Source organism: Lactuca serriola, chromosome 8 (assembly GCF_051521515.1).
Source record: "Lactuca serriola cultivar US96UC23 chromosome 8, Lser_US96UC23_V15, whole genome shotgun sequence".
NCBI lineage: Eukaryota > Viridiplantae > Streptophyta > Magnoliopsida > Asterales > Asteraceae > Lactuca > Lactuca serriola.
The window spans coordinates 123053706-123081018 of NC_136415.1; the positions used below are offsets into that span (position 1 = coordinate 123053706).

The following is a 27313-nucleotide window of genomic DNA, read 5'->3' on the forward strand; positions in this document are numbered from 1 at the left end:
GGATTCGTAGTCAAATACAGTCTCTGATGTTCGCATTCCAGAGAAAGTCAAAAAGGAACAAGAAGACACGTCGGCCACTTCACATCCAATGGTCTCAGAGCCAGTTACTACAAATCCTAAGGTAACCTTTTCAATGCCAACTTTTGTTCAGATAACAGAAGAATTTTTCTAGGATTTCACTCCACCTTCTCCTACTGCTACTACTACTCCCATCTCTATAGCACCATGTCTGAATGTTTCATTGGGAGTTTCGCAACCATAAGTCTTAATTGCTCAATCAGCTCCTGTCTTCACTAATTCAACAACCACACCAACAACAACTACAAGTACGCCACCAGTCAATGTCAACGTATCTGATACAGGGGCAGGGACTTCTGGTTTTACATTTGGTGTTAGTTTTACACCTATTTCACCACTTCGAACCGATGATCCAGACATTGTGTTCGGAGATGATCAAGACAACTTTGACGACTTTCATTTTAGTTCGTTCAACGTTCAAGACTCCAGTGATGATGATGCTCTGATGACCCATCGACAGTTCAAGATACTAAAAAAAAGTTGGGTTCTTTACTTTAATCATCAAAGACCTCCTCCAGCTCAGATTATTCTATTGCCGCTCACAACGCCTTGCTTGAAACAATGATGAAGGAGAATGTTGTGAACCTAGAAAAAGCTAATAAAATTGTTCAGGATTCGTCATCTGTATGCAAGGATACGACCTAAAAAGTCAAAAAACTAATTCCTGATACGTAAACATTTATGGGTAACTTCCAGACTTTTTTAAGTCAAGCATTACGAAAGAGAATCATGTGATTACCAATCTTGGCACTACTCTCCACTCTGAGAAAGCTACTCTTGAGAAGCTTCGTACTGGAATGCAAACTAATTATACAGAGTTCCAATCATTCATCTCCTCTAATATCGAGAAACTTCAAGACAATTTGGCAATAGAGAAAAAAAATAATGGATGAGCTTACAGTAAAAACAGAGAAAGTCAAGGTTATGTCTGTGAAGCTTACTCATGTGAATCAACAAATTAAAGAGCTTAAAACTGAAATGACAATCATCAAAAGTTGTGTGGCTGATATCAATGCAGATTTGCACAGCTTGATCGTGACTCGTGACTCTCTCCTCACAGTCTCTGTCCATCAGCATCTAGCAGAAAAGTTAAAGCCTATTTTCTCAATGATGGATCGGATTGTAGGTGTTTCGGAATATTCTATTCCAAATTAAGGGGGAGAATATGTACGAACTTCTAGTGCGGTTCATTAAGCGGGTAATTAAACTGGTGCTGGTACACATGAAGAAAAGCCCAAGTCAAAGGAATCGAAGGGTAATGTATCTTTGAGTTCAAGAGGTAAAGAAAAGGTGATAGATGATGATGATGAAGAAGAGGATGATGATGATGCATTGCTGAGACACAAAACTCGCGATGCAAAACTTGATAATAATTTATGAATAGTGAGAGAAGCTGAAGAGAAAGAGAAGGCTGCTCGTGAAGCAAAGGAAACTCTAAAAACTCAGAAAACCATTTTTCCACTGTGGACACTTGAGCGAATTTTGAATGAGGCAATTGATAATTCGAATAGTTATTGGCTAGAGTCTGTCGAATCGTTCGAGTTGGAAAACTCTCTGGATTCGTAGCTTGACCTGACCATTACGCCGAAGGCTTTTCTGTTTCAGAGTTTTGACAAAATTGCGAACATTTCTCCTGCTGATAAAGTTGTTGATCAGGTGCTCTTCGTGTTTTATCTGAAGCACATGAGGCCACAATACGAAACGTGGGGCTCAAAGAAGATCGCGGTTGTAAAAGTGTTCGGACCAATTAAAACCGATAACTTTATTAATGCTCGCTCCAAGTTTCCTTGTGGGGCAGTGAGTTCAACACGCGAATTTACTCTCGCAGATATGCCCTACCTCAACCCATTCGATTGGATTTTTTTGTTTCTTCTACTTATGAAGGATCAACAAATATTCGAGCCTATCATTGCACACTTAAAATGAATATTGATCTGTTACATTCAGGAGGTCGGTAAGATGGACGTGGAAATTGCCACGGTCCTTAACAAGAAACCCACAGTTCTCCCCAAAGAGCCTCCGAAGGATCTTGATACAATGAAGTTGGGGAGGATACGAAGGAATGAGTGGAGTATCGCATTTCAGATAAGGGAAAAACCAGATGCGAACTTTCACAGAGTCGGTTTCTATTTGCCAGACAAACATTTATACTCCTCCTCTTGTCTAGAATACATCGTGGATTTTGTGGGTCAAAATAAAGTGAACAACGCTGCGGAAAAGAAGTGTTTCTCAGACATGATCAATTGGTATGTCCTGGTTCACAAGACTCTTTTGGGGATTATGCCGAAGCTGTTCAAGGTTCAAAAGCGACAACAACAATGAAGAATCTGCCTTCCTAATTCACACAAAGGGGAGATTGTTGGGCTATAATGTGTTTTGTTAATTTTGTATTATATTATAGTCCATTTGTAACGGGTTAGGCCTGTCCACCCGGTTTCATTATTGTGCTAGGGTAGGGTATTTATAATGCATGCATCCACCGTGATTTGTATCGATTCTCTTGTAACCCTAACGTGCTTTTACAGTAGCAGTTCTTAATCGAGCTCTTCTAAAGCACATATTGTAATCATTCATCACTGCTTTGATCTTCATTCTTTGTATATGATTCTTATTCCTATTCTTGAATCTATCGATCAACTCTTGATTTATTCTAACACCATGCAAGAGTTATGATGTCTTAATGGATTATTAAGTTAGGGTTTAGCTTTTGGACCTTTTCTAGCTATGGAAAGTCATAAAGGTGGAAACGTTATGACTAAGAACAATGTTTTGGGTCTAGATCTGTATTTGGATAAAAAGTCTTTAAGGGATAAGAACTTAACGAGAAGAATTGGATCCATACAGGTATATTGAGCATACCAAGAGGTACGTCACGCGTATTGGGCTGAGTCCCCATGGTTTAGAAGATTTGCGACTACGCCCGGCGTAGTAGTCGAGTACGCGGGGCGTACTCAACCTACTTTGACTTCCCTTGACTTTTGACTTTATGACATGAGTTGTGTGTCGGATAGGCAAGCCAGACTTATGGTGTGGGTTCGGGAGCAATCCAGATATGAGTTGTGGGTCAAAAAGGCAAGTCAGACACATGTTGTGGGCTCAGGGGTAATCCAACCTGATGGCTATGAACCTAGTATACATGTTATATATTTGTGTGGTGGTATTTGGGGGAACTCGCTAAGCGTTGGCTTAAGGTTTAAGTGTTATGCTTCAGGTACTTCTGATGATCGGGGCAAGGCGAGTGTGTAATCGTACACATCTTTCAGTGATATGTTTAGGAGATTTTATTATACTCTGATTTTGGATATTTGTATTTGATATTTGGTTTTTGACTTAGGTTTTGATCGAAAACAATTATTATACCTTAATTGGGAAATGAAAAATTTTATCATCATTTTTGGGATGTTACATTCAAATTGTTTGATACAACATTTTGAAGCATCTAACTCGGTCCTGACTTCTCTGAAATATCTTTTACTTAGTTATATTCAAGATTAAATCTTACTAAGTGACACATTGATTCAATATATATGACTAAATAAACAATCATTTAACATTAATAACGTCAACAAAAATATTGTTATTAACGATGACAATGTTAATAAAATTAATGTAGTTAACAATAATAAAATAACATTGCACGGATAAATAATAAAATAGTATTAATATTGTTAACAATATTATTAGCAAGACCTATAGAAATAATATGAATAATAATAATTAATGATAATGAAGATAATAACATTAATAATATTAATAGTTGATAGCATGATATTTTATTATATTATTAGGACTTGTTTACAATATTACTTGTATGCTAGTAGAATTGTTCTGTAAAATGGTTGCTAACGTTTAGAATAATAAAATTATATAAAAACGAAAAGCTAAAATCTATGAAAAAATATTTTATTTAGCTTTTGAATTATGAGTTTATTATATAAAATAAATGTTAAAACTTCTATTATCAAAGGATTTTTTAAGCAAAGTGTTTTTTAAAAGCTAAAAGCTTTTAAATGCTTTGTGCCAAATATGATTTTACTCTATCCAGCATAATAATGATTATAATAATACTTACTATTATTATAATATTAATACTAATATTAATAAGAGTAATAATGACGATAATCCAAGAAAAAAAATTGGTAGTTAGTAGAAACCATAATCAATGAGTTTGAAACCCCACACCTTGTTCTATAAATTCAAAGCTACATCATTCTCGTACTATCATTTGCCCATAAACAACCTTAACATTCATATATCCCTTACAATATGTCTTCCCAACGATACTTTCCGTTTCTTTCTTTTCTTCTTGTCCTTGTTCTCTTCTGTGTCTCATGGTACCCTTGTACTTCCCATGAATCAGGCTTATGTAGACCATATTCTCAGTATATGAAAACCATTAAAGATTTCATGTTTCAAGACTCCTACGTTTTTGCTGATTTAGCTCTCATTGCAACTAAGACGTTCGATGTCGATTCGTATGGTGCTAAAGGTGATGGCAAAAAAGATGATACAAAGGTACATATGATTTTATCTTTTTTGACATGGTTATAAGCTGTTCTATGGTTTTTTTCTTCTCTTCCTCCCATCATAATAATAGTATTTGATCTTATACATGGCTTTTAAATTTGATATATATAATGTGTTTGTTGTTGTTTTAGGCATTCAAGAAGGCATGGAAGGCAGCATGTTCATCAACCACAGAAGCAATTTTTAGTGTGGCCAAGAACAAGAAGTACCTTGTAACGCCAATTAAGTTTAAAGGTCCTTGCAAATCTTCGCTAACCATGGAGGTCAGCTTTAAATTTTCCTTGAAGATTTGTAGATACAACGAGGTTTCATTTTTTTTTTCTTAATTTATGAATAAATTTTGAATTTTTACCGAACAACCATGTTTATACAAGCTTTTACAAACTAGTAACATATTAATTAACTGGTTGAAACATGCTTTATATGCCAATTGTGTATATTAGTAAACAGATTAAACATTAAACAATTTTAATGCATAAATTAGTAAAAAAAAATGAAACATTGTTGCATAAATAATCATTTAACGAGTCACCCGAGATAACCGGTTCGGTTATACTTTGTCTAAAAACACATAAATGAAGTAAACTCTATAATATTTTAAGTAAACAAGTATTTAACCCTAATTATAGAAGCACCATGGCCGAATTAATACTCCATGACGGCAAAAAAAATTGAGTCATTTAAAAAGAATAAATATATGTTAATTAGGATCGAATATTTTTGCAGAATGTGTGGTTTTGGAACCAATATTTACATATATATTTACAGGTTTTGGGGACCATTTTAGCGTCAAAGCAAGAGTCGAAATATAAGAAAGACGAGAGGCATTGGCTTAGAGTTGATCATGTTGATAACTTGATGATCCGAGGAGGGGGAGTCATCGATGGCAATGGAGACTTTTGGTGGAGTAATTCCTGCAAAGTGAACAAGACACTTGTAAGTAATAAGTTAATTCATTACGGGCTTAACTAATTACCAATATAACAACCTACTACATATATTATTTTTGTTAATGTATGTAACAAATAGTTTTAATTACCAATTAAGTTACTAATACGTTCTTTATAAACACAAGTGTAAGTCTATATATTGATATATTTAACATGAAAATGTTGGTTCACCAATCGCACACGCATTAAATGCATGGTTGCTATATATAGCTAGCTAGTCAATTAACCTATTAATATTCATAATTCACACACACTCACACATGGTTAACTCGGATTGAGTAGCGATTTGCCAAACTCTTAAATATAACGAGTAAGGTTATGGCAAGTATCATAAAGTATTTGTCAATTACTATTATCTGAGATAAGGGCAGTCTTATGTGAAGTGAACATTACTGATTATTAATTTAGTTAAAGTGACATAAAACACACTTATCATTAATAGTCATATCTTTATATTCTAATAAAAAAAAAAATTTATTTGTTTTTTTTTGTCATTTGCTATCTATTAAATCTCATAATTAACGTCATGTCATTTGTTAATCTATTGATTTTTCATTTTAAATTTTAAATTTTAACTCTAGTTACATTAAACTAATAATATTAGAATAAATATTAAAATAAAATTAATACAGGTTATAAAATAATATAATTTCATATATTTATTTAAATCAATGATTATAATTTTATATAATTAAAAAAATATCTCTTAATTGATAATTTATTTAAAATAACTTAATAATAATTTTGATTTTTTTACAATGAAAATTTAACTAATTTTATAACCGTACGGATTATAAACTAGTAGAAATTGATATAACAATAGCGTTTTAATGCAGTAACCGAAATCTTTCGTGCACAATTAACTACAATTTTGTATGCATGTATATATTATAAACTCAATAAATGACAAATTTTATGATATTTATTTTAGTTCGTTATTAATCACTTATATTTTTTTGTGGTGATAAATGCATGCAGCCATGCAAGGATGCCCCAACGGTACGTTCGATCTCCATTCCCTTTCATCCTTTTTGGTTCAGTCTTTTTGGTTAATCATCAACTTTTATATTGATCATCATTTTTTGTAATAAATCAAGTACAGAAATTTTAAAACTGATTTTTGGATCAATTATAAATATTTACATACAAATAACTATCGTACAAATTTTAATTAAAAAAAAAACGAGTTGATCATTTTAATAAAGCTTAGGATGTGAACATTTTCATAAGAAACAATTATTGATTGGCAATGGCAGGCTTTGACGCTCTACAAGTGCAAAACATTGATGGTGAATGACTTGACAATTCAGAATGCACAGCAAATCCATATTTCTTTCGACAATTGTGAGAATGTTCGAGCTTCAAATCTTCAAGTGACTGCACCAGGAGATAGCCCCAACACTGATGGAATTCATGTCACCCATACCAAGAACATCACAATATCTAATTCTGTTATAGGAACAGGTTCTTTAATTTTTTTTAATCATATATATTTTCCTAAAATTGTTATTTAACATTTTTATAAAAAGATAAGAACAATCATAGAGTGAGTAAAACGTATATCACCTAATATAACCCTTTACACAAATTTTATATGCAAATCAATAGGATAAAATTCAACAAATTAACTAACCAAAAGGGAATCCACAATGCATTGAGTTTCATATATACACATTATTTATATTTCATATAATTCTATCAATTTTTTTCTACAATACAAAGTTTAATGAAACCTATTTAAATATTTATTTAAAATTAAAAAGTTTTCCTTTTTTTCATTAAAGGGTTCTGTAACATCTCAAAATCACGAATAAACTTTTTGATATTTAAATCACCGAATCACATAGTATTTGTTCCAACAAAATCCATCATCGTAAAATGTACCATAATCATCAGAGTAAAATAACAATCATCAATGCAGAAAATCATCAGGGGGAATGTTGTGCAGTTAAGTCGGGCCCTTCCCTTTGGAACTGGAAGTACTTGAAACTGTTCAAACCATAAAACCGTAAGCAAAAATCTTAGTAAGATCCCAAAAATACCACATACTATACATGCATTGCTATGGACTAACCCCATGGTATTACATACAAGTTTCATGGACTATCCCCATGGTCTTTTTTCGTATTGTCATAGGTTACCCTCATGGTCTTTTTTCGTATTGTCATAGGTTACCCACATGGTCTTATATACATGTGTCATGGGCTAAACACATGGTCTTTCCTTGCATTGTCATGGGCTACCTATATGGTTTTATATACAAGTGTCATAGGCTACCTTCATGGTCTTTTAATCAAATGATGCGGGCTACCCGGAGGTCTTCTATGCAAGTATTACGAAGACAACTAGAATCCTACACGGTATAATGAGAAAGATTCACCTCATAAGTGTCGTAAACACCTAACATGTTCTCGCAGACAAAGAACGGGTGCTACACACCACCTAATAAACCACACAGGGTGAACCCTCTTAGTCTACCTTCTAAAACTAGCAAATTGACCAAAAGTCAACCAAGTCAAAAGTAAAGCAAGTCAAAAGTCCACTGTCCAAGACAACTTCAGTGAGTCACCACGTCGTGGCCTCATACTGACCACGTCGTGGTAGAATATGGACAAAACAATCTGTTTGCCCCTAGTTGCCACGTCGTGACAGACAAGATGTGACATGGTGAGGACTAGGTCTCAACGGCTAAATGGATTAACCCGTTTTCCATCAATTCCATGAGCTCCAAATCTCATATATGGTTCTTCCCAAGGTCTTGATGGAAAAAGTTTCCAACTTTTTCCATTAAAACATCCCAATAAGCCAAGATTTCTAAACCTGAGTCCTTAATGACAACTTAAGGCATGAAGTCAACCATTTACCATTAACCACATAACCCTAAAACACCATAAAAATCAGTGTTTATGGACATGCATGTCCCTTCCAAACTAGGTCAAAATCAATGAAGAAGAGAGCTTAAACTTAAGTATGAGAACAAAAACCCCAAGGAACCATAGATCTAGAACACATAACACCAAAAGGACCTTAAGGACCCATCAAGTTGCCAACTTTATGAAATCTCTTCCTTTAAACTCTCACAACATGAAGAATAAAGGACAAGGAATCAAGATCTAAGAGCATGCAACCTAAATTTTAGATCTTGATCACTTACAAATATCTAGAAAAGGTGATTACTGGTGATAATGAGGATGACTAGATGAAACAACGCACCAAATGAGCTTCTTTCTCCTTCAAAATGTCAAGAACACCACAAAATTCTTCAAAAGCTCAACAATGGAGGCTAGATCTGATTAGGATTAGAAAAGAAGGTGTTAGAGGCTGAGGGTGAGCAAACCATGGATCACACTTTCTTTATACAGGGCCTAAAGCCCAAAAAATTAGGGTTTTGCCCTGAGGCTGTTGTCACAACGTACGTACAAGATTTCATGTCGTGAGGCACAAAATTCATCCACGATCTTTCTCAGCCATGGCACGTCGTGAGGATACCTATCCCATGTCATGACCAATAAAATTTATAAATAAATTTGAATAAATTACATTTGGAATTCCAGATGTTACATGTTGAATGGTAATTAGATCATAAAATTAATAATGTCAATATAACATCTCATAATATGATTAAAGTTTTATCAAGTGAATGTTTGTCAACACATTGACTTTTTCCATTAAACTCTTTGTTATGGATGCTATAACTTAAGTTTCCTAGCCTATCTAATAACAAACTATTCATGTCTTTATTTGACCTTAATTATCTTATTGTCATTAATTGTATTGAAGGGGATGATTGCATTTCAATTGTGAGCGAATCAAAAAATGTTCAAGCCACAGGTATAACATGTGGACCGGGTCATGGGATTAGGTATGGATTACATATATATTTTGTTTTATATAAAGTTATGATACATAAGTCACAACATATATATATATATATATATATATATATATATATATATATATATATATATATAGGGCGTGGTTATAATGTGGATGGAAAACTATTGTGCGAACATGTGGACAATGTTATTCTATGAGAATTACTAGGAGAATAGGTTCTTTAGTAATGTGAATACGTTCAACCTCACACAAATATCGTCGTTTTCATGCATTCTTACTAAATCTTATTCATTTTTGTTCTCACACATCATTTTTCACTCATTTTCATTCTTATAAAATATGACTCAATAAACATTCTGACAACATTCCGACAGAATGAGATTAATTAAGAAAAATTCTATAATAACCTTATAGATGATTTAATTAGTGAGAATGTGTGATAATGACAATAGTTATGTAAGATTTAACATATTCACATTATAAAACCACATATTTTCTTTGTCATTCTCACAGAATAGCATTGTTCACAAGTCCGCACAATAGATGTCAATCCACATTTAAGCCTAGCTCTCTCTCTCTCTCTCTCTCTATATATATATATATATATATATATATATATATATATATATATATATATATATATATATATATATATATATATATATATATGAAGAGTGAAACTTATACTAAGGCTGTGTTTGGCGCGCCACAGCTAGCTTATTTTTCGAGCTTTTTTATGTTGTCGTGTTTGGTAAGCCAAAAAGTAGCTTATATGCTAGCTTTTTGAAAAGCTACTTAGACTAGCTTTTTAGGAGCTTTTTTCAAATTTTCCAAATACACACCTTAATTAATTATAGAAACACACACTCTTAAATGTCATTTTATGTAATTTTATATATTTCAGCTAGCTTTCAGCTAGTTTTACCAAACGTTATTTTTTTTCAACTAGCTTTTCAGCTATCAACTAGCTGTTTATTTAACAGCTAGCTTTTCAGCTAGTCCGCCAAACATAGCCTAATAATATTATGGTTGCTTGTTTATTCAGTATTGGGAGCTTGGGATCTAAAAACTCAGAAGCTCATGTTTCGAATGTCATCATCGATGGGGCTCAACTTACTGGAACGACAAACGGTGTTAGAATTAAGACTTGGCAGGTAATTTAGTAGACTTTGTTGGTTTGATAAATTAGTCTTAATATAACTATGAATTGTCACTAATTCGTCATTATTGCACTAAAACAAAAAAAAAAATGTTAAATGTTAAATGTCACTGATATTTGGCTTTTACTATGATAATTGTAGGGAGGTTCAGGGAACGCAAGTCAAATTACATTTCGAAACATTAAGATGAAGAATGTGAACAACCCTATCATCATAGACCAAAATTATTGTGATCAAGCTAAATCGTGTAAAGAACAGGTCACTAATATTTGTTATCTTTCATAATGTTTGGAGTATATTTACATTACGATTAGTTATTACCTATGATGAGAAACGACATAATACAATGGTGAAATGATATCTTTATAAAAGAAAAAAGTTGTGTTTCGATCTAAACATATTATCACGCACGATAATTAAACTTTATAACTCTGATAATATGCACGCTAAATGTTACATAACCTACATGTCTTTGATGCTTTTTCTTTATGACAAAATAATATACAGGATTCAGCTGTCGAAATAAAAAATGTGACTTATCAAAATATTACTGGGACTAGTATGGATAAAGACGCAGTAACATTCGATTGTAGCAAAAATCATCCATGTCAAGGGGTTGTATTACGAGAGATCAACCTTACACGCAAGGACGGTGGTGACACTATGGCTGTTTGCAACAACGTCAAATTAACATATGTGGGAAAAGTTTATCCAATGTGCCCGAAAGATACTATTCAAAAACAACAAGCAATTGGAGCGTATAGTTATCGTTGATCATACTATTTGTGTATTTAGTAAATTATTATAGTGTATGTATACTATTCAAATAACACATCATATTCTCTTTATAGGGTTGTTTATAAATCTAAACTCGTCAAATCTGTTTGCAACTTAAGTCATTAGGATGAGCCAATGAGGTAGTTTGGGTTTGGGTAGGGTTTAGTCATTAGTGTGGGTTATATGAATCGGCCGTATCCAATTGTGAAATTAAATTACAAATATTTGAATAAATAATGCATTTATGCTTTTTGTTGCAAATGAGATGTATTGGTGAAAATCTGTTTTTTATAAAAAGTTTATTTTGACATGATGTTTTTTTTTCAAATATGACATTTATTTTTTCGGTTTTTATAATTCTAACAATCAACTCGGTTCAGGGTCGGTCTATTGATTTTCAATGCCCGGGGCAAGATTCTAAATTAAGCTTTTATTTAATTAAAAAAAATAGCAAAAATGAAATAAATTTTATAGTCAAACGAAAACAAGGTTACACAAACAAAAGCATACATAAAATTTATCTAAAACGATGCCTCCTTGCATTTTTTGAAGCAAAAACATCTATTATTTTATCATAATCAAGACTTCGTAGGAATTAACTTTCAATACTAAAAATTGCTAATCCATTTAATCTTTCTTGAGTCATGGTACTCCGAAGATATGATTTTAATAACTTCAATTTAGAAAAACTTCTTTCCGCGGAAGCAACCGTGACCGGTACCGTCAACAAAATCCTATATGCCACCAACACATTGGGAAACATGTCCATTTCCTTTGCAAACTCCATAATTTGAATGGTTGTCCAAGGATGTTCACCTTTGTAAGCTTCATCCGACAACATTTCCTGCAAAACTTGTAACTCAATAAATAAATCTTTTCCATCAATATCAAGGTCCTCACCATTTGTCAAACTAGTTTCAAGTTTCTTACAACATTTTTTTAATTCATCATCAAATAAAGATTTTAACTTTAAACCATCAAACAAAAATCCAAATATAGATTCAAAATGTTGCATTTGCTCAAATCTACTTCTCAATTGATTTAGAGTCATATCTACTATAACAATAAAATAATCAGTTCTAAAATTTTCTTGAGAAGATTGTTGTTCTCTTTCGGTATTTGGAATTTCATCAAATTGTTTGTTTCTACTGTAAACACGTTTGATAGGAAATTTTGGTTCAACTCCGATATTTTCTGCTATTTCTTTAGCCTCATTAATAGCAGAGTCAAACCTATTTTCCCTATATTTTTCAAAATAATTAACTAATCCCTCTAAGTTTTTTATTGCAACATCAAGAATCATATCTTTGGATTGTAATTTTTTACTTACCAAATTAATTATATAAAATTTCATGCCATATCACTAAACTTAAAATAAATTCAAAATTAGAAAATTCACCATTTACTAGTGATTTCGCATCTCTACAAACCTTACCATCATCACTCACTTGAGCTAATTTTGTTAATGCTTCTTTTATTTGAAAAAGTTGAGTTTTTATTGCTTTAACACTTTCAATGTGACTTTCCCAGCGAGTAGTAGATAATGATTTTAGGGTTAATTCATCAACATGATCAAGTAAAACACTCCATCTATGTGTGGAGCTAGAAAAAACATTATATATTGTTTGATACGTACCAAAAAAAGTTTTAGCTTTATGACAAGAATTTGCTATATCACACAAAACTAAGTTTAAACTATGACATCCACAAGGTATATAAAAAGCTCTTGAGTTTATATCAAGTAATCTTTTTTGTACACCTTGATGTTTGCCTTTCATATTTGCTCCATGATCATATCCTTGTCCTCAGATACAATTTATATCCAAGTCAAGAGATTTTAAAGCATTTTGTAACACATTAAAAAGTCCTAAACCAGATGTATCTTCTACAATTAAAAACTCTAAAAAAAACTCTTCAACTTTTATTGGAACACTTGTAACATCAACACATCTAATAATTAAAGTCATTTGTTCTTTACGACTTCCATCCGGAGTGCAATCTAGAATTATTGAAAAATATTTTGAATTTTTTATTTTTCTAATAATTGCACTTTTTACTTCGGATGCCAACATTTCAATTAATTCATTTTGAATTTTATGACTAAGGTAATGAAAATGACTTTTTTTTATCTTGAATAAGTTGAAAATGGTGTTTCATTACGGGATCAAACTCAACAATCATTTGAAGTACACCTAAAAAGTTACCATTAGATTTCTCATATATTTTTTCATTAGTTCCACGAAAAGTCAAGTTATATTCAGCTAAATATTATACAACAGCAATAATTCTTATCAAAACTTCTTTTCAATGTTGAGTATCTTTTTTTATTCTTTCTTGTAACTCTTTATCGATTGTTTCATTTTTCCTTAACCTAAGTCGTGTTTGTGTCCATGTTTTTAAATTAATCATGTGTTCAGAACTATGTTCATGTTCATTCAATTTTTCACTAAGATGTTTCCAATCATTAATTCCTTCGGTTGCCAAATTACTTCTAGATCGAGCTGTTTTAAATAACTTACAACAAAAAAAACACTTTATCAAGTTCTTTCGAATAAACCAACCACTTTCTATCGTAAGAATCACCATTTCTTAATTTACGAACATAAAATTCACAAGAAAAATGTCTACCTAGTGCTTCTTTTGAAAAAAAAAATTTGTTATTTTCAATTTCCCTAATAGGCCATTTTTCTACAAGCAAATCTTTCATTTTTAAATCTAACTTATCCCATACTCTTGGATCAAAAATATTAATATCACTAGATTTATCAACAACATCATTATTTTCAAGATCATTAAAATTTTCAATAGGTTCATTAGAAGTTTCAATTGGACCTTTAGAATTATCAACAAAATCATTAGTTTCAACATCATTAGAATTTTCGTCATTATTTTCACTTCTAAAAAAATACTTATTTAAAGATCCTTTAATTTATTAGTAAGATCTTGTTCTCTTTGTTTTCTTTTTCTATTTTGAGCACCAGATGGTTGTTTTCTTGGAAACATATTTAAACTTCTCAAAAAAAAAATTAAAAGTCAAAATGTAGTAACAACAAAGAAAGATACAACCTGAAGTTACTTAGCAATCTGTATCCACAATTTGAAGTTATCAATCCGTATCCACAACCTAAACAAAAAAAAAAAGAAATAGTATCCTTTAGATTTTCAGAAATTAATCTAACAGTAAAAGCATATTATTCAAAAATAAAAAACACATAATTTTTTCAACTTCATACAACAAATTATTTAGAATTCAGAAAACCATATCATGATTCAAAAAAAAATACAACAGTTTATATAAAAACAATTACAGCTTTAGAGTAGTAGAAGAAATAGAAAAAAAGTTTATATAGAAAACCATATCATTATTCAAAATAAAAATACAATTACACTATTAAAATAGGACCTCATTTTGATATGGCAGACTCCCATTTCATGTATGTACATCACATATATTGCTCTTTTGATATGGCAGACTCCTATGAATGATGTTACCCATGGTCATTTAGATAGTATAAATATCCAATGAATGTGATGTACATACAGTTTATATAAAAACAATAAGTCGATCAGATTATATACACATTTCAGATTATATAAAAACAATAAGCCGATTATATAAAAATCAATGAATGTGATGTACATACAGTTTAATCAGAAAAATCAAAATACGAATACACATTTCAGATTATATAAAAACAATAAGCCGATGACAAATAAAAACAATAAGCAGAGTTCAGATTATGCAAGAAATTTGAAATAATAGATAAAACTTACTGGATTATTAGGACTTCAGGAGGACAAATTCAATCAATCCCAATTTGGCACCTTTGAATCTTCACTTTAACACAACAATTTACTGCAATAGATAAACTATTACAGCTTTAGAGTAGAGGTAAGAGGTCGATTCAGAAAGAAAGAACATAGGAGAAGCTAACGAGTAACGAGAGAAAGTGCAAGAGAAGGTTGCCTGAAGCTGAAGTGGACGAGAGAGGCAGAGAGAGATGAGCCGATGACTTACTTGTGAGCGATCGATATAGCCAAGGGTGTAACGGTCCTCTCCATTCTCCAGAAGGACGCCGACGCCTCGTGTTCTTCATCTTTGGGCGAAGAAGAATTGAAGAATGAAGAGTCGATATGCTTCTGTAGGTTGGCGCTAATCAGTAATTAGGTGATTTAGGTCTCCATCGGTTGTTGCCACTTGCCGCCTCCTGCCCTTAGTCTTCACATTTTACTGGACTAACCAAATCCTAAGCAAGATACAATACACTATAACAGGCTTTAAATTGATGCCCCATTACACCTTGATGCCCTGGTCTGTGGCCCAGCTCGCCCTGGGCTTGGGCCGGCACTGACTCGGCTATCAGTTGGCATGCCATGTTGATATAGCATGTTTGATGAGTTGACATGCTAACATGACATGATAGTGTGACTCTATTTAATGACATTATAATCCGGATGTCAAAAAAAATCTAAAATGAAATGACTTTTATGATAGTTATTTAAAATATAGTGACTTTTGTGAAGTTTCCAAAATATATTGACGTGTACGATAGTTATCTAAAATATAGTGATTTATTGATTTTTGTGAAGTTTTCATAGATGGTCATGTTGATAAATTAGTTGTGTTCTATTTAACAATTTAAAAATCATTAAATATTTAGTTTAAAAAATATCTATATATCTATACTAAATATTTTTTCTTTCAACTACATGTATTTGAAACCTCAAAACTTTTCATATTTCATTATAATATGTCTATTTTATAATTTCAATGTTTTTTAATGTGAAATATTATCATATTAATGGTGAACATTTTGCATTATCAATACAATATACTTGAAATGTTTAATTTAAATATCATGTTAAATCGAAAATGTAAATTAAAATATCAAAGAAACTTAAAAATATTCCAAAACTATTTATTTAAAATATTTTAAAAGGTTTAATTGTTTTCGATTTAACTAAAAATATCCAAAACCATTTTTTATAATAATTGTAAATTTTTCAAATAAATAGTTTTTAAAGTAATTAAGAATAATAATAGTTGTTAAATGTGACTTGAGCATTTGGAGCATTCTCATGGAGTAATTGGGTTCAATGGAGCACTTAGAACTCAATGGAGCATTTGGGGTTTATGGAGCATGTGATAAAGGAAGATATTTTCTAAGAAAGGAATGAAACATTAGACATAGGAACGAATCAAGTGACAAAGTAACGGATCTTCCAAAAGGTGCTTTAGAGCAACTTGGAGCAACATGGAGTAACATGGTCCAAGATGTTGAACCAAGGCGATGTTAAGCCAAGGAGATGTTATGCCACATCTGTGAGAAGTTGTGCCAAGACTAAGGATGTTACACCATCTTGATGAGATGTTGCGCCATGAAGGAGATGTTGCACCATAATGGACCATCTTGGTACATGATGCGCCATCTCAATTCCTTTGTTGTGCCATATTGATCCACATATGCTTAGAAGATCATTATGCTTAAGAAATATACCATGATGTGCCACCATGATGGATGTTGGACCATTAGTGTTCATGATGTGCCATATGGTGGTCCATCATGTGTATTGCTGATGTTGATGGGTTGTATGACATGGAAGAATGTTCTAGAAGATGATTCATGACGAAATATGATTGGTTGTCACCATTCATGGGCCTATGGGCCAATGGACTTGGCCCATTAGGGTTTTAGGTCTGATCCCTCAAGTATAGATAGGGATGCATGCTAGGTCATTTTATATCTTGAATTATAGAGTGTTAGGCGAATCTCTGTGAAAATTGTACTTGTAACCTCTATTTAAGAGCTCTAAAACAAAGAATACTCCCCTCTTTCCCGTGGATGTAGGTCACCTTGATCGAACCACGTAAATATTGTGTCTTATGTGCTTTTGGTTTTGCTAGTTATCCGTTTTACTTCCTAACAAGTGGTATCAGAGTTGTGGTTGGTGTTTTGTTGATTGAAGATCGCATCTCACAAGTTCGATTTGGAGAAGTTCAATGGTTCGAATGATTTCACTTTGTGGAAGGTGAAGATGAAGGTTCTTCTAGTTTAGTAAGGATGTGCAACACACTTGGAAGGAGAAGCAAAACTACACATAGTGCCATTCTATTGAGCTTAATAGATAAAGTAATGAGGGAGGTCATGGATCAAACAACTGCTTCTGGGCTCTAGGAAAAACTTTGTAACAAGTACAAGAACAACTCACTAACGAACAAGTTGTATCAGAAGCAAATGTTCTACATTCTTAGAATGTCTAAAAGCACCCAAGTGAAAGATCATTTGGATAACATCAATCGCATCATCTTGGATCTACAAGGGGTTTATGTGAAGATTGCAGATGAAGATCAAGCGCTCATTCTTTTATGTTCACTTCCGAACTCATATGAGAATTTTGTTGATACCATGCTCTATGGTAGGACAAAGATCACTGTGAATGATGTGAAGGACTCTCTGGTGTCCAAGGAACTAAAAATGAAAGTTTTGGTTGGAGAGGAGGTGTCTAATTCCGGTTTTTCTGCACAAAGGGGAAGGAAGGAAGATAGGAAATGAAGAAACAGAGGGAGATCACGTTCTAAATCGAAGTCTAAAGGTTCATCGAATACAAAATGTTATAACTGCAAGGATAAGGGGCACTTCAAGCAAAATTGTCCACAACTAAAGAATAAGTTCAAGAGTGAATCAAGCAGCAATAACACTGTTGTTGTGGTTCAGTAAAGTTTAATGAAGGAGACGATGGTGATATACTGATTTTTAGTGCATCTAGTTGTGTAGATGCTTGGTTCTTGGATTTTGGAGCATCCTATCACAAGACATATAATCGTGACTGGTTCGACTCCTTCAAAGAGTAGGATGGTGTAACATCCTAAAAATTCATACTAAAATTTTCATTTTTAAAACAATAAATCATACAAACAAGTTGTTCCAAAACCGATCACAGTGAATATATTATTTAAACATCAGAGTAATATCATTAATTGCCAATGCGGAAAACTCTAGGGGATGTTGTGCAGTCATGTCGGGCCCTTCCTTTTCATACTGGAAGTACCTAAAACCATAAACATAAAATCGTAAGCACAAAGCTTAGTCAGTTCCTAAAAATACCACATAATTGTTGGGTTTTGAGCATTCTAACACTCCTAAGTGTACATGCAACCCTAAATTCCTTAGATCTATGTTTTCTCTATTATACATACAAATATGAACATCCAAGGTATTATCCTAATCTAGCATACAAAACAATGACTATAGCAAGATAGAATACATACCTCTTTGGTGTAGAAAGTCTTCATGAAGCTTGAGTGCCTAGTGCCCCAAGTATGACACCTCAAATGGTTCACACAACACCAAATACAAATGGAATGACTTGAGAGAATTCTACACTTTATGAAAATCGGCTAGCCTTTCTTACTCTCTCTAGTGGCCGATTTTGGTCAAGAATAAGATGCTTATATAGTTAGGGTTACACCATGTAAACCCTAATTGACATGGCCTTTCATTTCCATGATCCATGGGTACAAATACACCATGGAGCATCCATGGACCATCCTATGGGTTTTAGCCCAACTTGATTATCCATGGAGCATTAGTCCACTATACAAGTATGGATGATTTACACAATCAACCCATATATTTAATTAGTCTTCTTTTGATCATTTAATTAATCCTAGATTAATTCTTGATCAATACTAATTAAATAATCTTATTATTCTTATTATTAATATACTAGCACCTATAATATATTAATAACCATAAGTGTCTTATTTCTCTCATTAAATTCTATCCAAGTGCATGATGCCATGCAACCCAAACGGACCATGCCAGGTCGGGTCAAGTCTTACCAATTATAGTTATGGACTTAGACATTAATCCAACAGTCTCCCACTTGGATAAGTCTAAAACTATTATTGCGTATGACTTCAGGAACCAACTGGCAATCGTAGCTCTCAAAAGCTTCTGTCGAACTCTGACCTTATAGATGAACTCTGACCTTTGTCAGTGACTTGTCCATTAGAAAAGGGATCATATATTCCTCCATTCTAGATATCATATGGACTGAGACATGGATTATAATCATTCTCTCTGTCCATTTGTTGTTTCCCGATTTCCGATTTATGACGACTGACTAATTGAACAAATCAAATCAGTCCTGGCCCGGCCGAGCACTTCCATTTGTCATCATCAAATCATCGAGGGGCCCACAGATATCGCTTTTATCCCGAAGGTAGAAGGAATGGATAAACTTCAACTCATATGGCTTGTTCTACTACTTGTTGAATCATACACAAAGGCACGTTTTATAGCACCGAATTACCAAATGCGTTTTCGTGCAATCAATGTACAACCAACTCATAGTAACAACTCATATCTCTAGGTTTGAAGAATATAAGATATTATCGTCTCATGATCACTCGTGATAAAATCCATGAAGTGATCCAATGAGCGCGGGTTGAATCCAATACTCATAACTTATGAGCACTCATGAGTGTTGTAGCCCTTTGTCCAACACCTTAGACCTCTACAAGCCAACCCATGACAGTCTTAATTCATATCTACTTCCAACATATGACCGAATGTGGATGGTTTGAATAACTTAGTCATTCCGGAAGAATAACCCAGTTTATTCGGGAAGTCAAAACATGCAAAGTGAAACACAATAATAATTGAATCCAATATGGTATCAAAACCTATGAACATAAATAAAACACCTTTTATTTATCACCATATGATTACACATTATTCATTGTATACTGTTTCAGCTATCAACTTTATTCTTGAATTTAAAACAATAGTTGTCCCATGCTCCAAGCATGTACACTATGTTTTCTAAACACTAGTCATGCCACACACCAAGTATGCATACTATGTTTGCCTATGATCTTTACTTTGTGAACTAGATCAATTGAACATAACTTCAATGATTCTCTTTTCACACTCCCAAATCCTTACTGCAAATGCAAGAATTCCAAATTCATGCCATTTACTGAAATCTGTTAGATTCTAAACTTATATGCATTGAACCTCTTGTAATGATTATGCACAAAGTCAGAAGGACTTGACAACAACCATTACAGACCAATTCAAAGGAGATTAGCTCCTTGGGAACATCCTTCTTGCATTAAGTTTCCTAATCTTAAACAGATTGAAAATTCTAACTTTGAAACATTTCCAGATTCCATTTTGACTATCACCTGAACAAGAGTTGCCTCCTTCCAGATTATGTCAATATGGTCCTTCCAAAATTATCACTATACTTCCAACTGTCCTTGAGCAACCAATCTTTGGTAAACCTTAGATTGTCCTCGACAATTGTTTAATCCTTTTAGTCATATCCAATTCTAGACCTTTTCCTTTCTTAATGCCCCAGGCATTTGGAAAATTTTAGAATGGATGAATACAGCACATGTAATCGATCCGATATCCGAAGCATATGCGACACGATTCATGATGTCTCACATAAAGACTAAACCAGTCTTTTGCTATAATATTTCCATTTCAATTTGCCGAGTTCTCATAATTCAGATTATGAAAAGGGATGCCGTAATCATAATCGAATTTTAGAACGCAAATAATGGAATCATATACAAAATTTCCTTATGTTGAGCCATTCCAACATGAAATTCATATATATCCTTGACTAAAGGATTAAAACCTCACGATCTAAGCTTATAGATTTGAGATGAAGTATAATTTCCTCTCCCTTAATTATAGCAAAACAACTTTTCCCAATTGAAACCTTTTGTTTTTATAATTAACATTGCTAGCTTGCAATACTTATCATAATTATCATGCTCCCACTAACATGATGATTATTAGCATAACACTTATGCTCCCACTAGCTTTGACATGTACTCAGAAATCAGCTGACTTTCTTACCAAAGTTCAGATTTCTGATACTAGATTGTTTTGATAAAATCATACACCTTCCCTTAGATAGCACCCTTGTGTGTCTAAAAAATTATGAAGAGGGATGCCGTAATCATAATGGTTAGACATTTTTGCCACTTCTCACAAGTCCAGGTTAGTGTGCCGGTAAACCACACACGCTCCACTAACGACTTTGAGAATGCAAATATCACAATTGCTATCTAGCTAAAATCTACTTAGTGAAAGTGTTTCCTCACCATCATTTTCATAAATCGGAGAGAAACCTTATGACACTTAGATTTAATGGTGTATGTGTTCTTATCCATGTGAATTGTCAAAACCATAGTCACAAGACAAAGATAAAGACAAATCCAAACTCATATGGACTCAACTCAATCTTAATTTTCTTGCCACCTGGCAGCTCAAGGGCCTACCATTGCTTCCAAGTTGTTGTGCAACAAATTGAGAACTCTAAGAACTCATATGCAAAGCCAACTTTAACTGGAATGGGCACAGAATATGTCAACACGATAGGTTATAAACCTCAAGTCGTGTGCTAGTGAAGAACTTCAGGTTCTATTCTTGATTAGTTCTTGAGACTTTTAAGACTCCCACTGTCCTCTTGACCTATAAGACTCCCTTGTCAAATATCCAAGAGATAGTGTGGATTCTAATCAAGACAAACACTTCACAAAATTGGCCTAAGTTGGTCTTTGTTTTATCCAAAACATCGCAACTTACCAATTTCAAATGTACAAGAGTATAAAACTTTTACTCTTACATTTGACAAGTGTTTTAAACCTTCTTTAAGACATGTCACTCAAATTACAATCTTGGAGTATGACTCTAAGACTTGTATTGGAACGAAGTATGACTCATCTTCTTGATTTAACCACTTCAACAATTCAAGTTCCTCTTCTTAGTCATAAGAATGCACTAAGATTTTCCTTAGAGAACTAATTTTTTGATATGGTTTCTTAATCATGAAGATGATCACAAAACTGATACTAAAGTACTCTCCCATTTTTTCAGATTTGAGAAACTTTTATCCTTCTGCCTAATTTGATTCTTCTTATTCGCTCTGCCATACATTGGAACCTTTTTCCAATGTCTCAGAATTACACTTAAGCTTGTAAGTGTAACCATATTTACTGAAATTTAGTAAATTATGACGAATAATCTTATCGATCTTTTGTGGTGGACTTGACCAGTGCACAAGAATGTGTACTCGATCCCTTAGTCCTTTACTTGACTCACACATCCATGTGAATAAGTAATTAGTCTTAATTTTCCAATACTTGAAAGTTCTCATTCATCATGCTATACTACTTGCATGATTCCAAGTTCCGGTCCAATTGAAACTTGGGTGATGGGAATCTTTCCTTATTTGGTAAATTTAGACATTACCACAAATGAAAGAATCAATTTCATATTTCCACTCTTGCTATGAATGGAATCTTATAAGCAACAATTTTTCCTCAAATGCCATTGTAAGGATATTTTAAAATAAATAAGATCAAAAATTTTCTTTTATTTTAAAACTTTGCGGAAAAACTTATCCTTACAATCCATATGAAAACTTGTTGTTATCTATTCCTAAGCAATATCTCATAACTCCTAAGAAGAAGCTCAAGAATCCAATCTTCAAACTACGCGATAGAAATCCATCTATGCGATCAGATTCAGCATATTCTTTCTTTAAGTTTCTTCACTTTTCTTTGATTCTTAAAACATCACCATGTGACCTAGTCACATCATGTATCAAGAATCTCCGAATAGAAACTTAACAGAGTTAGATAGTGGACTTTACCTGAAGTAGAGTCAAACTTATTGACTTTAACATCCTTAGGTAAATTTGGCAGCTTCGCAACCAATGCCCCTTCTTTTGGCAATATAAACATATAGACCCTTTGATAATGGTACACGGGACTATCACAGACTTAGTTTTTTCTCTTTACCATTTGGTCAACCGAGTTGACTATGGCCGATCCCTTTCCATTGGGAAGAGAATGCTTTTCTGGATTTCCTATGTCACTATTGTCAATGTCCATCAAGTTTTAAGGAAGTTGATCTTAACAAATAGATAAGATCATTAAGGGTCTTGTCATAGTGTGTTTCATAGGTGTCCCAAAGGAACTCACTAGGTGACTTAGAAAGTGATTGAACCACCAACTTTCTCAAGACTTTGACACCCAACTCTCCCGGCTTGTCAATATGTGACTACATCTCCAAGATGTGACCACACCTAGACCTTGCCTTGCCAATACGGCTTGAGTGACCTTAAACTTTTCAAGAACATGTGGGTTAGGGAGAATAATTGGAGGAGGTGAAAGAAGTATGATTTCCAAGGGACATCATCTTCATTTAGGAAAGCTTGTTTCAAGAGATTTGGGAAGATCATATATGTCTAAACCAGACATCTTTTGGGAGATATTCAAGATAGTTGATTTTAAAGTCCTTAATATGACACCCAATATGAAATATTAAGGCTAGGACCCGACAAACTATTTTATAACTTAGAAGAGGTATGTCGTAATCCAAGCTATAAAATATTTGAAGGTAGGTGAATGACGATTCACCAATTTCCACCAAGATAAACGAAATGTATTATTAGGTTTTAATTGGTTTTTTGAAACTCCTAGATCTTTGAGATTCATTGAACTATTCAATGGCATGTTTCAATCTCGAGTGTGCCCTTCAGGTTTTGTGACTGGGATGCCGAGGATCACAAAACAAGGTGTGAAGTAACCATGCAAATTACTTGGTACCCTTAAGTGTTTACCCCTTAATCGATGTGCCGGTTAACCACACACGCTCCATCGATACTATGATAAACATTAAGTTACCCTTTTCCTACCTTGTTAAATACGAGTTAGTGTGCCGATTAACCACACACGCTCCACTAACCGACTTAAACAAAGTGCAAAGTGTAATTTCGTGGATTAGCACCTTATTCACATTTTCCTAAATAACTAAGATTGGGTATTATTAAGAGTTTAGTTAATTAGTATTTATCATTAATACTTTTAATGAAGGGAGAATTATAGTCATGTCAAACCCGTTCGGCTAACGACCCTCCACCAGTCAAGCAAGCGGTGGGTGAGAGTGGACACCCATTAAGTTGCCATTTTATAGGCAACAACCTTATACCCACCTTATAGACCGGCTTCGTGAATGAGGCGTACTAGCGGTAAGACTGATTTTACTCTTATACATATATATATTATTAACTTATAATATTATAAAGTATAAGGGTTGAATTTTAATTTATAAAATTCTAAGGGCTAACTTGGAGTTAAAGTATTCATAAGTGAAAACTTTTCAAATTCCAAAACTTGAGGGCAAGTTTTGAAACTATTCAAAACTAATTAATTCCATAATTTATGTTCTTAGAGTAGTTTTAATCCAAAAACTCTTCAAGTTCCATAACTTGAGGAGAAGTTATGGAAGACTTTAAACTAATAAAAGAATTAACTTTTCTTTATTTTATAACTTATGGAATTAATTAAGGTTACACTTTATTTATTTATTTATTAATGAAGTGACTCTTGAACCTCCATAACTTAAGGACAAGACTCTTCATCTTTTGTAACCATTGCCAACTTTTATGAGTTTTATGAAACTTAAATGTGACTTTTCAAATAACTTGAGGACAAGTTACAAAAACACATTTTAGAATCAACTCTTAGATTAATTTGGATTGAAAACAACTATTTCACTCAACTTTTCTACTAATCTAAGCAACTCATAAGAACAAGATAATTCAAATCAAACTTTTTCATGTAATTACTCTAAACCTTAAACTAATACAAAACATGAATCTATTGACAATTATCTTTGAAATTGGATTAGCATGAACATTACCACATCAAAAACAAGTTTATAAGTTCAAAAACATCTTAGGGTAATGTTCCTAGTCCAATTCCAACCAAAAAAGTCGAATTTATGCTGTCCGGGGGTCCAACTCGTCGAGTGCATGAACCAACTCGGCGAGTTGGATCGATTTCATCACTTTTTAGGCATGGACTCGCCGAGTCTCCTGATGGACTCGCCGAGTCTGATGATCAGACAGCAACAATTTCGATTTTTTTAAGTAGTTTTGCAAGTATAACAAGAAAACAAGCCTAGGCTCTGATACCACTGTTGGGTTTTGAGCATTCTAACACTCCTAAGTGTACATGCAACCCTAAATACCTTGGATCTATGTTTTCTCTATTATACATACAAATATGAACATCCAAGGTATTATCCTAATCTAGCATACAAAACAATGACTATAGCAAGATAGAATACATACCTCTTTGGTGTAGAAAGTCTTCATGAAGCTTAAGTGCCTAGTACCCCAAGTGTGACACCTCAAATGGTTCACACAACACCAAATACAAATGGAATGACTTGAGAGAATTCTACACTTCATGAAAATCGGCTAGCCCTTTCTTACTCTCTCTAGTGGCCGATTTTGGTCAAGAATAAGATGCTTATATAGTTAGGGTTACACCATGTAAACCCTAATTGACATGGCCTTTCATTTCCATGATCCATGGGTAAAAATACACCATGGAGCATCTATGGGCCATCCTATGGGTTTTAGCCCAACTTGATTATCCATGGAGCATTAGTCCACTATACAAGTATGGATGATTTACACAATCAACCCATATATTTAATTAGTCTTCTTTTGATCACTAAATTAATCCTAGATTAATTCTTGATCAATACTAATTAAATAATCTTATTATTCTTATTATTAATATACTAGAACTTATATTATATTAATAACCATAAGTGTCTTATTTCTCTCATTAAAGTTTATCCAAGTGCATGATGCCATGCAACCCAAATGGACCATGCCGGGTCGGGTCAAGTCTTACCAATTATAGTTATGGACTTAGACATTAATCCAACAATAACATACATACAACTAGGCTTAACCTTGGGGTATATTCCAACCCAAATATACATATATGGGCCTGACCTTGGAGTGTATTTCAACCCGATCAACACATATAGGCCCGGACCTGGGGTCTAATTCGACCCAATAACATATGTGGGCCCTACCTTGGGGTATATTTCAACCCAATTATGCCATAATGGGCCCCACCCTGGGGTTTATTTCAACCTAACCATGCAACACATATAAGCACATAACAACAATCATACCATGCAAGATTCACAAAGACAGCTAGCATATAACAGATCCTAGTGGGCCGACATTGGTGCCTTCGACCGACGAGTACAGTGAGGAGACTCACCTAATTTACAAAGCCAAATAACACTCAGTTTAAAACCGTACCGACCACTGCTAAATACTCTTCTGCTAACTGATGGATGCTTAACACCTCCTACCAATCCATACAAGGTAAACCCTAAGTCTACCATATAAAAATAGAATTTGACGAAAGTCAACAGTCCGTAATGCCAACTATCAATCATCACGTCGTGACCAGCCCTTGATCATGTTGTAAGAGCTCACTCGGTCCGATTCTAACTCATCCCGACTCAACCTAGCCAACTCAGCCAAGGAAAATCACTTGAGCTGACCTCACGACGTATGCAGCCTTTCCACACGCCGTGAGCCCCAAGAAGCTCATCAGAACGAGATCAACCACTCCTCACATCGTAAGACACATGTCTCACATCGTGAGAACAGTCTAAAGCAAAAAGTCCAACTTTTTAAGTACTTAATCCATTAAGCCTTGCACTCTAACTTTCCAGAAGGTCTTATAACTCCTTAATACACTAGAAAGTTGATGCTTTTAATATATATGTGTCCAATACATGTCTAGATCTCAATTGGGTCAAAAGTTGAAGAAAAAGATATCCAACTTTCATGCAAGGTTCCAAAATTCAACCATTCTCTAGATCTGAACTCCAAAACACTCTTAAGACCCTTATAACCCATAAAGTTGCCAACTTTATGGTTTCCATTCATTCAAACTTGCTCAACCAAGGAGAAAAGTGGGACAAAACTTAGATTTAGCCTCCTATAACAATAAAGGTGGAAGCTTTGATACTTACAATGGTCCAGAAACAATGTAAGGCGATGATGATGATGATGATGATTCCTTGCAAGCCTCTACTAAAGATCACCTTCTTCTTCTTACAAACCAAGAAA

The 27313-nt window shown here is 33.5% G+C and overlaps 1 protein-coding gene across 1 annotated transcript; it reads left to right on the forward strand.

Moving 5' to 3' along the window:
• The first annotated feature begins 4317 nt into the window (after nt 1-4317).
• Nucleotides 4318-11573, forward strand: LOC145067844 (polygalacturonase-like). The gene is made up of 9 exons (XM_079014882.1): nt 4318-4593; nt 4737-4868; nt 5374-5541; nt 6534-6554; nt 6812-7019; nt 9336-9417; nt 10438-10546; nt 10694-10810; nt 11060-11573. The coding sequence occupies exons 1-9, from the start codon at nt 4345-4347 to the stop codon at nt 11324-11326; spliced, it is 1353 nt and encodes a 450-aa protein (XP_078871008.1). The 5' UTR covers nt 4318-4344; the 3' UTR covers nt 11327-11573.
• Nucleotides 11574-27313: the final 15740 nt, after the last annotated feature.

What these genes read in the sequence shown, in the direction of transcription:
- LOC145067844 (XM_079014882.1), top strand. Translation starts at nt 4,345, where the DNA reads ATGTCTTCCCAACGATACTTTCCGTTTCTTTCTTTTCTTCTTGTCCTT. An exon ending in TAATTCTGTTATAGGAACAG is followed by an intron (nt 7,020 to 9,335) that starts GTTCTTTAATTT and finishes ATTGTATTGAAG; the next exon opens with GGGATGATTGCATTTCAATT. An exon ending in GGACCGGGTCATGGGATTAG is followed by an intron (nt 9,418 to 10,437) that starts GTATGGATTACA and finishes TTGTTTATTCAG; the next exon opens with TATTGGGAGCTTGGGATCTA.